At 38.1% G+C, this 14,515-nt stretch overlaps 2 protein-coding genes across 6 annotated transcripts in view; one reads left to right on the forward strand and one right to left on the reverse strand.

Annotated features, from left to right (window-relative positions):
• LOC131311994 (L-tryptophan--pyruvate aminotransferase 1-like) overlaps nucleotides 1-6,024 on the reverse strand; it is a 29,465-nt gene extending 23,441 nt beyond the window's left edge. The window contains exon 1 of the mRNA XM_058339677.1: nucleotides 5,930-6,024. Within this exon, the coding sequence (XP_058195660.1) occupies nucleotides 5,930-6,003 (74 nt within the window). The 5' untranslated portion in view covers nucleotides 6,004-6,024. The remainder of the gene's footprint in view (nucleotides 1-5,929) is intronic.
• Nucleotides 1-13,603, forward strand: part of LOC131311991 (monooxygenase 1-like) — a 29,199-nt gene extending 15,596 nt beyond the window's left edge. Inside the window, exons 1-6 of one of the 5 annotated variants that reach the window (XM_058339674.1) lie at nucleotides 10,388-10,632; nucleotides 11,381-11,527; nucleotides 11,994-12,041; nucleotides 12,241-12,409; nucleotides 12,527-12,755; nucleotides 12,879-13,603. In XM_058339674.1, the coding sequence (XP_058195657.1) occupies nucleotides 10,550-10,632; nucleotides 11,381-11,527; nucleotides 11,994-12,041; nucleotides 12,241-12,409; nucleotides 12,527-12,755; nucleotides 12,879-13,426 (1,224 nt within the window). In that variant the 5' untranslated portion in view covers nucleotides 10,388-10,549 and the 3' untranslated portion in view covers nucleotides 13,427-13,603. Of the gene's footprint in view, nucleotides 1-3,395; nucleotides 3,543-4,120; nucleotides 4,169-4,435; nucleotides 4,605-4,701; nucleotides 4,931-5,063; nucleotides 10,633-11,141; nucleotides 11,165-11,380; nucleotides 11,528-11,993; nucleotides 12,042-12,240; nucleotides 12,410-12,526; nucleotides 12,756-12,875 lie in introns of those variants that run through there. The other 4 variants (XM_058339672.1, XM_058339675.1, XM_058339671.1 and 1 more) reach the window with 4 other exon arrangements.
• The last annotated feature ends 912 nt before the right edge of the window (nucleotides 13,604-14,515 follow it).

The raw sequence follows: 14,515 nt of genomic DNA on the forward strand, positions 1-14,515 counted from the left end.
ATGTCATGGTGGTGTTTTGGTAACACGGAAATGTGTTATGTGGCTCTCGATGAGCATTGCTTGACGGCCTTATCAAGAACCATATAATGGTGTTGGAGAAAGTACAAGGTTACAGTACTGTTGGACACGTGGTCGGTGGTGAACAGAATCGGTGACTATTTAAATTATCTCGAATGTTTTGCTTTATGCAAAATGCTAGATATAGAGTATTCTGAAATCCTAGTTTTGAAAGCCATTTTCAAAACTGAACATACCTTCATAAATTTGAAAATTTATATGCATGTTATTTGCATAAGGTAATCAAAATGGCGGGTGTTGTGAATTCTTTATATGAATGAGTTTTTATGAGAAAATAAAAACTGACAGGACTCTTCTCTTGCCCTTTATCAAAATACACTTTGATATATACATGTAAATGTATATATATAGAGAGGTTAAGGATTTAACCCGGGGGTGTAACCCAAAAGGTGTGGCTTTTGGTTTTAGACAAAATGGTGTGACCATTGGAGGATAACCAAGGGATGTGGTATTTGGATTGAAATGAAAGAGTCATGATTATTCCAAGAAGTATGAAACGTGGTTTTCATTGGAAGGAATGTTGTTAATGTGGCCTTTAGGTCATGTTCTCCAATGTATATTGGAGAGTAAACAAAGATGTGGAATAGCAGATTCCGATTATCTTGGTTGCATAGTTGTTCCAAACAATTATGGCCCACAAGTTAATTAAATCCAAATTAGTTTATTTGGTGGAGTTGGTTTATATGCTTGTAATTGGTATTCGTCAATTATGATGGATACAAAGGCGCCTAATATAATTTAAGCATGAAAACCATGGATAAAGAGTAAGTCTATTTTGTGGGGGGTTCTCTTTTGGATTAAAGTGATGATTTTACGATGAGATGGAGTGACATGGTATTTTGTCACGGATATATTTCTCAGTCACTTAAGAAAGAGGGTTGGTAGTTATGACTGTGGTGGTAGTCCGGACAAGTGAATCACGTCATAAACTATGGCGATATAGCTATGGAAAATATTGCTTGTACGGCAATGGTTTTATTTACTCTTGAAAGAGGTTTGATGTGAGAAACATCAAAATGGATGGGATTTTAGCCCGATTTGTTCGATCACTCTTGGTGGAAACTCGACTCAACGCTTGACCATACCTCAAGTCTCGAGTTCAATGAGCTAAGTACACCATATGTCGTGGTTGTAAGCACTTAATTTTTAAATTGATCCATCCCAAGGTAAAGTGCTTGGTACCTATAATGTAGAAAATAAGAGGGTGAACTACTTAGTTCTTAATAGAATTTTTGTGTTGTAATTACAGGAACACTGACAAAATCCACCTATATGAGTGTGGAGGTGGTGCCGCTTCCTATAGGTCTCGGGGGCTTTTGACTTTCGAGCACTCATGAAACCAAGATATAGACCCAAGGCCAATACATGGGTCGGCTTTTATGAATTACCTAAGGAGAAGAAAATTTTGTGTGTGAAACATGTCTGGTTAATCAACAAGGATTGCTAGTTCAAAGACAAGTCTACTATGCTCTTCCGACTAACTTTGATGTGCCTTCACTAAGTGAATGGTTCAAATCAAGATACCTTCATTTATGCACAAATTTTCCGAGCTTAAACAATTTTTATTTTCAATATTTTGAAAAATGGTGGGGGATTGTTGGAACATTTCCAAAATATTTAATGGATATTAAATGTAAATATTGCTGAACGGTTTTAATCTAAGTGGCGTGACTATTCAGGTTAAATGAATAGACGTGAACATTGGATTTTAGCATAAAATGTGTGTCTGTTCAGGTTAAATGAATAGACATTACCAGACCAAAAGGTGTGACTATTGCATTTAATCAAAGAGGTGTAATCTTTAGCCAACGGTCACGATCTATGCCTATAAAAGGCAAATAGTTCTACCAATTGAAAGAAGAGAGATAATCAGAATCATTCTAATTGTTGTTTCTCTCTAGAACTATCTCCTACGATTATACTTGAGGGGTTCACAAAATCCAAAGGTATTCGGGTCTCTCTTCGTTTGTACATAACGCAGTTAGACAATAGTTGGAAACTGGGCTTCATTTTATCTTGGAGGCAGCTTCGCTGTAACCCGGTGCACACCGAATTCTCTCGAATTGGTGGGGGCAAATATCGTCTTAAGGACAGCGACATAGTAGCGTGACTTGAAGCATCTCTGTTTATCCGCTTTCATCAGCTACGGCGATTTTTGCACCAACACCGACGTCCTGCCTAAGTTTTTTAGAGAAACCCCAATTGCTTTTTTAGTATGCTTCTGGTCCATTGAATCGGCTCATTGCCAAGGTTACACCTCTTGGTCGTCGTTATGGCGCCTCATGGTTTATAAACGTGGCTAGGAACTCGCTTGGGCAAGACCGTGCGGCCAAAACCTGGCTTGGTCATAACTATGTATGGTTCAATTCAAAATGGCTTGCGGCCAAACGGCTAAAGCCCAATCGTGGAAGACCCCCAGCGGGTAAGTCCATCGAACACATCCCTCGCCAGTTATGAAGCACGAATACTCTATTTTGGCCTCCGTATCACGTATCGGATACCGATACTCTCGGATACTCTCCGGATACGTATCCGATACACTTTTTAAAGTATCCTGCTTTTAAAATTATTTTTGGGTATCCCGATACATTTCAAATACGCGCGGATACTCTCGGATACATATCCGATATGTTTTGGATACGCGCGGATACGTGTTGGATATGCTTGGATATGTTTCGGATACGCGCGAGGGTAAAAATGTTATTACTTAAAATATATGGGTTAAAATTGCAAGTAGGACTATATTTTTTTTCCCCCACCAATCGACACTGGAAACACACCGACAATATCTTCTCTCGACAACCTTGTAAGTCTCTCATCTCTCTCTCCTCTCTCTCTCTCTCTCTCTCTGTGCGTATGTAAATATATCTCTCTCGGCATGTGAAATGATGAACTTGTGTAATGAAAAACTTAAATCATTAATGAAATTTTAGGAATTAAAAATTATATATAATATATTTTTTATTTACTTTTATATTCAACGTATCCTCCAACGTATTGTATCCTTCTTTTTGAAAAAATCACGTATCCGCGTATCCATATCGTATCATATCCGTATCCCGTATCTGTATCCGTGCTTCTTAGCCTGCCAACGGGCGGCGGGTCTTCGCGGCACGATAGCCTAGTGGGTCCTTTTTCGGGTCGAGCGATTCTTTTTGGGTTGGGCGTTAATTTTAGCCCACACATCGTGCCACGTGTCATGTTAGATTTTGTGCCGTGTGTATACTCATTTTTCACTTCCTACACATTGGCATTTGCACATTTTGGCTTGAATGTGAATCATGGTCTAAAATTTCGAATGTTGTTCAAAATGGCAGGAAGGGAGTGAGAAGTGTTGTTCTGGAAAGATCAAAGACATTGAGGGCAAGTGGTGGGGGCATCGGGATATGGGCTAACGGCTGGTGCACCCTTGAGCAGCTTGGCGTTGCCTCTGATCTCAGAAAAACTGCTCTTCCTATTCAACGGTACAAACTAAACAATAATACAATAGCGTATAATCAATCTCTACTGTAGTTCAGAGAGGTTTTGGCCCCAACAGGTTGTGGTTGGGTGCTTATTTGTTTCTATTCCGGGTTATTGTGATCACTTCCCCGTCCCTGTTCAGGGCGTTCCCATTGTACTCTGTACTGTTTTTTAGCTGAATTTCAGCTTTGAAATTTCTGTTTTCTCGAAAGGAAAAACCTGTTGCAGACTTTATACATACAAAAGTGCAATTACAAAGAATATTGAAGGCAATGCTAGCTCAAGCCAGGCATGCTTAATTAGGGACTGTTGATGCCTCAAAGTTTCAATTGGTTTTGTATTGATTTATTTTTGAATCAGAGATCAGAACATATCGATCGGGTGGCTATAATTCTAAGTTTCAGGACTTCATTAACTCCATACCGTATACATATGTATCATCGCATTTTTACATGTTTGTTTTCCAATCCTTATACAATGAAACCAGAGATAATTTTGGAGCAAATATCATACGAGTAGTTAACCGATGAATGTTTTCTTGCACATGTCGTTCCAACATTTTTCTTTATTTCACGTATAGGTTTCGAGATGTATGGCTTGACAAGGGCTTGAACCAAGAGACACCAGTGTAAGTTTACTACTTTTGTTTCCTCTATTTTCACGTCTATATGGCTTGACAAGGGCTCTAACAAAGAAACACCGTTGCAGCTCTTATTTTTTTGGTTTGTGAGTGTGTAATATTGCAGACCATCCCAAAAGTACTGCTGAAAACATTTAGCTAACTTGTTAGTGAGGGAGTTGATCGAATTACACGAAGGGATCGAGGGAATGCTCTTTTGTGCACCATAACACATACACATCGAAATTAATGACTTAAGCTTGCGACAAATTGTAGGACTGGTGAAGCTCGATGCTTGATGCGGAGTGACCTTATCAGGACACTAGCAGATGCATTGCCGCCTGGCACGATACATTTCGGATGCCAAATAGTATCTGTTAAGATGGATCCCTCAAATTCTTATCCAATTCTCCAACTTCTTGACGGCAGCTTTATTGTGGCCAAGGTACTAATGTCCCTCTCAACCTATTTGTTGCTATTATATAGGAAGTGTGTTCTAAAATAGTTTCTGTTGAAAACTCCTTTTACCACTTATGTTTCAGATTTTGATTGGATGCGATGGACTGAATTCAGTGGTGGCGAACTTCCTTGAGCTGAAGCCAACAAAAGAATTTGGTTCTTGTGCAGTGAGAGGCTTGACGAATTATCCGAATGGTCATGCCTTTCCCCATGAATTGGTTCGAACCAGGAGAAACGGCATTGTTGTAGGAGTAATTCCGATCAATGATAAGTTAGTGTATTGGTTCGTGGGCCAACAAGCGATTCGCGAAGGTAAAAAGTTTTATCCGGTACACTAAATTTTGCTTGTTGGATGCAAATTCAGTCTATCGTCTTATGGTTTTAGGCTTTTAGCTCTCCAGCGTGGGTTAACAAATCGTTTTTCTATATGCTTGTTATTGTTTAGGAGCAGATCACGCAAAGGGTTCCCAACGTCCGGAGCTTATCAGAGAGTTGATCTTGCAGTCAATAGATGGTTTCCCACCTGAAGTCGCACAATTGATAGAAGACAGCGAGCTTGAGTCGTTATCTTTAACACGCTTAAGATACCGTGCCCCATGGGATTTGTTACTGGGAAAGTTCCGAAAGGGAACCGTGACAGTGGCTGGAGATGCAATGCATGTTATGGGTCCGTTCTTAGGACAAGGTGGCTCGGCGGCTCTGGAAGATGCTATTGTACTTGCTAGATGTTTATCACGCAAATTTGTAAACCCAGTTGATCGTGTACCTAATAGTGAAAGGGAAACAACGAGGATGATGATGATTCGCGAAGTTGGAGAAGCAATCGACCAGTACGTGAAAGAACGGAGGATGAGGGTGGTGCGATTGTCGATGCATACATATCTCATCGGTTCGCTATTGAAACCTTCCTCACTGCTGGTAAAATTTGCTTGTATCGTTTTCATGGTTGTTTTCTTCAGAAACGCAAATCATACTCGATATGATTGTGGGCTTCTGTGATGTATAGAGACCTTAACTGGGATCATTTTTTCCCTTATTTTCGTCGATGTTACTGTTGCTATAAGAGTATAAAACGCGGCATTTGTTGAAAAAAATCATCTTATCATATGTATCTCCGTCACCTAATTGATGTAGCTATTTTATGAACATTCGGTAAAATCAAGAAAGGAGTAGCCTTCGTCCTCCGTTAATGCATCTATACTTAATTAAATACGATACAAAAACCGAGTGTTGCCAATATCAGAACTTTTTGTTTTTTCGAAAATCACGATCGATGCAAGTAATGTACACTATGGAGCGATGCGAACTTACTGGTCGAGATTGATGATTTCATGGGACGACATTTTTGATACGTTCATGCTAGCCGCTCGCCCTTTGCCGACCATCTCTCTCTCTCTCTCTCTCTCTCTCTCTCTCTCTCTCCAATTCCGCAATATCTCACTCGTACTCCTATTTCTTTGGATCAATACGTACACATTTGTGTGTGTTTATACACGTTACCAAAAATTTGGATTGCTTCTAATAATTGACGGATGACATCAATTATGCCAGTTTTTTAAATGGATGACATCCTCCAAAAGGATCGAATTCGTATAAACAAAATGTCTTTATATGGCAAGTTTGTCGGAGCACATTTGACATAAAAAATGACCAGGTTGCCAGTTTTGTTTGATATTTTCCTATTATAACTATATATAAAGGGCATGAAAATTCTAGAGGCCCCTTAAAAATAGACAAAAATTGAAGATTAGATGCGGTCTCGTCTTCGGCGTATGCCCAAAGCTGTGCGCCTTTGACCTCGTACGACTGTCGAAACGTCCAGCAATCCTTGACTGCTTCATCCCTTACGCACGCGGACTACCAATATCGGTGATGCGCGTTCTCGATCTAGACCGTATTCGTCTATCAGTGAAGGTTTAGTTTTTTAATTTTAAATCCACCTTCCCCCCATGGTCACCGGCCATTGTTCCAGATTGTACAATGAAAAGCTCCTTCGATCTTTAATTTTTTTCATTCAAAATTGAAAATCCTAATTCAAAGTTATCATTAAATGAGTTATTAAATAAGTTCTAAGAATAGTAATTTTCGCATTTTTCATTTTTTTTGTCGCACTCATTTATCATTAAAGAATTATTGTGGAGTCACCCCTTACGTTCTATATATTAGAGCATTTTCAACCCCTTGCTTAATGTTTGGAGGTGTCAAATTTTTTGAAGGCTTACGTAACATTTCAACATCTCCAAATTTGGCAAAAACAAGAGCAGAAACATCCCAAGGTCCTGTGACAACTTTAGCTTAATTTGATATAAATATAATATCAAATCACTTAAATTAATTAATTAACTGCATACAAATTGTCAGATTGAATACTAATACCAAATATGCACAAAAAAAAAAAACCAAAACCCCCTAAGCGAAAAAAAAAACCCACCATATATATAACCGGCCCCTTACGGCCTGTTTGCTAACGGGATATAGGAACAGATATGTTATCACCCCCGATATTTCTGAGAGACTTATATCCAATGTTTGCCACCCGGATATAGACCACAGATATAATATCTCCCCCGAATAAGGATAGGGCACCGGAGTTGGTGGTATTATATCCGCCTTTGTTCTTAATTACAAAAATGACACCGTCCTCTTTTAATTCTACATCCACCTACTCATATTTATCCCAAAATAAAACCAAGCACATACATATCCTTCTTCTATAAATTACTACTTAAACAAACCATCTATGTGTTCATATTCCCCTATGTACATATCTGCCCTTTTGTCATCTCCCCTCATACTGACATTATATCCAACAAAAACTAATCCAGTCGGCAAACGACCCATTATGATAGGTACAAAACGTCTCATTTTTAATTGTACAAGGGAACAACCTCTCACAAGCTAAAGCTATTTCCTAAAAAGTCGTGTTTTTGTTATATCTTTTTCGTTGTCTTACATGAATTTTTTATTCAATTTTGATATATATTTTTATACTTTTTCAGATTCCTTACATGGAGACGAAAAATATATTAGGTAAAAATTTGATCTAAATATAATACTAAAAATTAAGAGAAAATAACAAGAAAGACCCTGCGAAAAAGTCTGAAAATATTCAACATACGTCATTGCAAACGTATAGGGATTCTTATGTATGATGAAAAAGAAAAGTTATAGCCTATGTATTTGGCTCCGGTTTCTAATTATTCACAGTCAAAAAAGTGACGTACGTGCTGCTGGGAAATTGAGGTTGGAAAATGGAAAACAAGGGGTGATAGCGATCGGACCAAGCTAGCTCCGTCTAGAAGCTTTCCTAGCTAATTAACGGAGCGTATCCAGTCCGGTTTAGTTTCGGCTCTCACATCGATGATCTTTATATTGAACAGCCTTCATAATAATGATCGAAATCGTTCATTTTGTAAAATTTGATGAGTTTCTTCACATAAAAATTCGTCGATGAAACATCGATAGATATATGAACAAGACAGATTGCGGAAGAAAAAAAAAAAAGAGAGGACAAGTTTCAAATCATATTTTGTCCGTCGTTTTTTCCCACACAAATTAATTATTTTTAGACTGAGTCTGGGTGGAGGTTAGTCTACTTATAATAAACTTATTCCACGTTGAATGTTTTTAAGAAATCTCACGTTGTATTGAAGTTAGACTTTGGGTGACTCTCACCTTACATATGGGTCTATTCCACTAAGTAAAATAAGTGTTTTTTTTTTAATTAAATGCAATGTATTGTATGCAAGGATGGAGACAGAGGGGGGCTAGTAGGGGCAGTCGCCCCCCCTACGATTCTAAAAAAATACTACTATTACATTGAAAAAAAAATATTATTATCAAAATGTATAGTCTCGCCCCTCTTCAGAAATATAGCACGCCTCTCTTGCACGCCATGTTAGTAGTAATGAATAAATACCCGTTGCAAGATTTTTCAATGAGCCAAGTTCCACAATATACGCTAAAATTGATGGAGACGAATATTAAAATCACCAATAAATATCCACTATAAAGAGATGTTACCAAGTTTTGGCTACTTTATGCATGGAGTCTGATTGCAAGATTTTTCCAACGAGTTCTATTCTATGATAATGACACTGAATTGACTTTGACAAGTCTTTGCATGCTAGTTGTTGTACAGAGTGGTAAGAACATGGCCATCAATTCCTAATGATTAAACATGAGGTTCTCAATCAATGGTTACAAAATTTTTTGAATCATGAGGTTCTCAATCAATCGTTGCAAGATTTTTCTAAGACAAAACAGAGATGGAAAAATGAGGAGATGCTATTCTTGTCTATTCTCTGATAATTACATATGTATTTTCCATGTCTTTGTGGCTCTTTGGAATCCAAAGAAATATGCCTTGAGTGATTGTAAGATTTTTTGAACGAGTCAAGCTCACATTGTTATACGGAACCAACACGGAAAGATGAGGAAAGACTCTTCTCATCAGTTCTATGACATAATGACATGCGACTTTACCAAGTTTTTGTTGCTTTATGGAATTTTAGTAACATGGCCGTTAGTGATTGAAAGATTTTTATAGCAGAGTCAAGACTCAAGACCCATCTAACAACCATGGACAAAGAAGAAAAGATTTCTATCGAAATTGATAACTCTGGCGTGCTACCTTGCTAAGTTATTGTCACATCGTATTTGGTCCCCCAAAGATATTATTAGTCAAGGTACATATACAAGGATGGAGCTAGGGGGGTCTAGTAGGGGCAGCCACCACAACAAAAAATTTAGAAAATTAATGCAATTATTATATGTAAAAAAAGTTATCCCCAACTTATATAGACTCACCACCTCTAGATTTTTTGAAGAAAGGAGATCCAAAATAGTATTCCAAAACTATATTAGTCTTTTTCGTACTCCATGTGCAGACGACAAACATCATTTACTATAGTTTTTATTATGTTACACCCTTCGTTCCAAAATGAGTGGCTTTTTTGGGATTTCTTGCCATTTTAAAGTGCTTATATCTTTCGATTTATGAAGTTTTATGTGATTTTGAAAATTTTGTTTAATAGAACTAATTAAAATCTATTAAATAAGATCCATATTGCATATTTTTTAACACTCATATTGAAAGATATAAGCAATTGAAAATAACACACTTTTTCAAAAAAGGTCACTTATTTTAGAACAGAGAGAGTATTTTAATTTTTCCTAGAGTCGATGACTATTCATATTGCAATGCATGTTTTTTTTAGTATAAATTTAATTTGCGGACTCGAGGAAACTGCCAACCGGGGGTGCTTGGCAACCGTGTCAAGCGATCAATCCGGCCGGCCGTTTATGTACTTGGATTAGATCCAAGCCGTCCGTACCGAGAGGAATGGCCAAGTAGACCGCTCGACACAGCTGCCAAGCACCCTCGCTTGGTAGTATCTCCCAATCCTTCACATTTTGCCACTGCTGGGGTAAAATCTTGGCTCCGTCCCTGATTGTATGGTAAGCGAATGACTTATCTCATAAAATGAAAAATATATAAACAAAAATCTTAACGGAACGGAACCTATAATTATGTTGTCGTCATCCGAGCCAATTACGTCTCGTCGTCATATTCCTACACGTACCTCCTCGTACGTGGTACGAAGTTACTACATGTAAGAAAGACTGTATCACATTTGTCATATGTACGGAGAACTCAACTTTTTTAAAGGGACGTGCAATGAATAAATTTACTCCACTTAAAATTACTTTTCATCATTTACGAAGGTTATGATTTGTACAAATTTACATCCGTTATTTCAAAATTAAGGACAAACATTTTGGAACATTTCAAAATAAATAACAGAACAGAGGGAGTAGGATTTGGTGCGGTATGAGAAGGCCATCTACTACTAGCCAGCTGCCTCATCAGTCAAACTTTTAGTACAGTATATTTTCTTCCTCCTATATGTATGAGAGAGAGAGAGAGAGATGGATAGGAGTGAAGAAGAGCAAGAGATTGTGATAATAGGCGCTGGGATTTGCGGCCTTGCGACCGCCCTTGCTCTACACAGGTCATAGATTCTCCATCTTCACCCTTTCGGGTTTGTTCGATTTAGGTTTCCATAATCACTCCCCTCCTCTCATCACAGTTCTTAACAAATTTTCTTTCTAATTATTACTCCCCTTTAATTTTTCATGTTTTTGCTAGTATGTGGATGATATGCACCGGGCAGTTAAAAAAAAATGGTTTGGTCCGAACCGGGCAGTTTGGTTCAGTCTCAATCTGAAAAATAAAAAAATTGAACTTCATGGTTTGGTACATGAATTTATGTTACCACTTCAAACTAATTTGAGACACAATAACATTTCTCTGTGTAATTATGTTTCTACGGAGAACATCATCTAAAAATAGACTGAGTTATCTATTTATTGAACGTCGGTGCATGGTTAATTAATAAAGTTGATTGAAAAATAAGTCTCGGTTGGAATTTTTTTTAATTAAAATTTTGAGTTCTTTAAGTTTTTTGCAAACATGGCATTTGCGCATTTTGCCTTTGATGTGAATCATGGTTTAAAATTTTCGAATGGTGTTCAAAATGGATAGTTTAAAAAATCCAGTGAAGTTGTAGCTAAATATATATTGTACTACTGTATTTAGGTCCTGTTTTGCCAAGATTTTTTTTAAGTACTTATTTTTCGTTTTACGAAATAGGTTATTCTCTCATATAATTCATCACATTTAATTTAAAAAATAAATATTTACTTAAAAAATATATTTAAATAAGTATTTATTTTCTTTAACGTGCATTGTAATGGCAGGAAGGGAATGAAAAGTGTTGTTCTGGAAAGATCAGAGACATTGAGGGCAAGTGGTGCGGGTATTGGGATTTGGGCTAACGGCTGGCGCGCCCTTGAGCAGCTTGGCGTTGCCTCTCATCTCAGAAAAACTGCTCTTCCTATTCAACGGTACAAATTTCATTTAGATGGGCATCTTTTTGCAATAAACTAAAAAGCACTATTCACTTGTAAAATGTACTTAAAGAAATACTAAAAACAAAAGTTCAAACATTCTACATTAGACACAAAAACTTGTAAACAAGCACAAAAGTCTATTCGTTGCTATTTTTTTTTTTTTTTTTTAACTATTGACGCCGATGAGTTTTCATCTGTTGAGAATTCTGCATGATTGCTTCGTTAGTAATCTCATTAATGACATCTCGCTCTATGTATATCACCAAGCCATTGTTCAATCATTCGGTTCCACAATTGATCGATTGTTCAAGACACGCTTATTTTTAAATCAGAGATTAGAGCATGTCCGCGGGGAGCTATAAAATGAAACCAGAGATGATTTTGGGAGCAAATATCGTACTGATGAATCTTTTCTTTCACATGTCGTTCCACCACTGACTCAAGTTTTTTTTTGCTATAGGTTTCGAGATGAATGGCTTGACAAGGGCTCGAACCAAGAGAGACCAGCGTAGGCTTACTACTTTTGTTTCCTCTATTTTCACGTCTATTGCAGACCATCCCAAAAGTACTGCTGAAAACACATTTAGCTACCTTGTTAGTGAGGGAGTTGATCACCGAATTACACGAATGGAGTGAATGGCCTATCGTACGTGCACCATAACACATACACGTCGAAATTAATGACTTAAGCTTGCGATAAAATGTAGGACTGGTGAAGCTCGATGCTTGAAGCGGAGTGACCTTATTGGGACACTAGCGGATGCATTGCCGCCTGGCACGATACATTTCGGACGCCAAATAGTATCTGTTAAGATGGATCCCTCAAATTCTTATCCGATTCTCCAACTTCTTGATGGCAGCTCTATTGTGGCCAAGGTACTAAAGTCCCTCTCAACCTATTTGTTGCTATTATATTGGAAGTGCGTTCAATATCTAGTTGTTTCATAAAATAGTTTCTGTTGAAAACTCCTCCTTTTACCACTTACGTTTCAGATTTTGATCGGATGCGATGGACTAAATTCAGTGGTGGCTAATTTTCTTGAGCTGAAGCCAACAAAAGAGTTTGGCACTTGTTCAGTGAGAGGCTTGACGAATTATCCGAATGGTCATGCCTTTCCCCATGAATTGGTTCGAACCAGGAAAAATGACATTCGTATAGGAATAATTCCGATCGATGATAAGTTGGTCTATTGGTTTGTGGGCCAACAAGCGATTCGCGAAGGTAAAAAGTTATGCTATATTTCGCTTGTTGGATGAGAATTCAATCCATTGTCTTACGGTTTTAGCTCTCCAGCGCGCATTAGTAAAATTGCTTTTCGATATGCCTGTTATTGTTCATGAGCAGATCACGCAAAGGTTTCCCAACGTCCGGAGCTTATCAGAGAGTTGATCTTGCAGTCAATAGATGGTTTCCCACCTGAAGTCGCACAATTGATAGAAGACAGCGAGCTCGAGTCATTATCTTTAACACGGTTAAGATACCGTGCCCCATGGGATTTGTTACTGGGAAAGTTCCGAAAGGGAACAGTGACGGTAGCCGGAGATGCCATGCATGTTATGGGTCCGTTCTTAGGACAAGGTGGCTCGGCGGCTCTGGAAGATGCTATTGTACTTGCTAGATGTTTATCACGCAAATTTGTAAACCCAGTTGATCGTGTACCTAATAGTGAAAGGGAAACAACGAGGATGATGATGATTCGCGAAGTTGGAGAAGCAATCGACCAGTACGTGAAAGAACGGAGGATGAGGGCGGTGCGATTGTCGATGCATACATATCTCATCGGTTCGCTATTGAAACCTTCCTCACTGTTGGTAAAATTTGCTTGTATTGTTTTCATGGTTGTTTTCTTCAGAAACCCAAATCATACTCGATATGATTGTGGGCTTCTGTGATGTATACCTAGGATCATTTTTCCCCTTATTTTCGTCAATGTTACTGTTGCTATAAGAGTATAAGACGCGGTATTTGATGAAAAAATCATCTTGTCATAAGTATCTCTGTTACTTAATTGATGCAGCTATTTTATAAACACACGGTAAAATCAAGAAAGGAGTAGCTTTTGTCCTCCATTACTGCATCTATACCTAATTAAACACGATACAAAAACCGAGAAGGCTTAAGTGTTGCCAATATCAAAACCTTTTTTTTTGGAAAATCAAAAGAAGATTTTATTAATCCATGTAGAAGTTAAGAAGATTAATCGGGTAAGGAGCAATACGTACGAGAAGGAAGCATTCCAACAAAGTTGACACCCGACCCCTCGACAATCACCTGCCATTTCAATGATCTTTCACACACACACCTAAATGATCAGAACTAGTAGAATGAATTTAGGAGGGCACTGAATTGCTTCATTCCTCAATCCTAATTGATGGCTGGGCTCCTGGTAGTATATCCAAGTTGGGCCCAAAAAGAAGGAATATCAACTTTGGGCCCCCCTTGTAGCTGTTGAATGAGCGTATCTACAAAGGTGGAACTCGATCATTGGGTTGGTTCTAGGGGTGGAAATTCGGACTTTCTTGAACAAGGTCAGGTTCCAGTTCTCATAGTTCCTTATGGAAGCTAATTAAATACACTCTTAATTAAAATCACTCGCACGTGGTGGGACCTTAATTAGCTTCGGTTTCGAGGTAGGTACGGTGCGGTCCTCTAAAATACTCCCTAGGGGACTATACCTGCACTTCCGTTCTGTGTACCAACAAAACGCTGGAACTCGGATGGACTGTTCGTATGTTCGGGTAAATTGACGTCTATTGTTTGTGGTACAAAACTGCAGAGAGCTAGTACGTATGAATTGTGATCGTACTATTTCATGTTCGAATAGTTTGGAACCGGCTGGGCATTATCCCTTGGGTTTATCCCACCGACATTTTTTGTTGGTAAAAATAAGCTAGAAATGGAGGCCCAGTAGAAGAACAAACGTTCAAAGATTTGTCTCATATGGTTCATAGTAGGAAGATTGATGAGTTTGATAGGTAGGC

The sequence above is a fragment of the Rhododendron vialii genome, chromosome 12a (assembly GCF_030253575.1).
Source record: "Rhododendron vialii isolate Sample 1 chromosome 12a, ASM3025357v1".
NCBI lineage: Eukaryota > Viridiplantae > Streptophyta > Magnoliopsida > Ericales > Ericaceae > Rhododendron > Rhododendron vialii.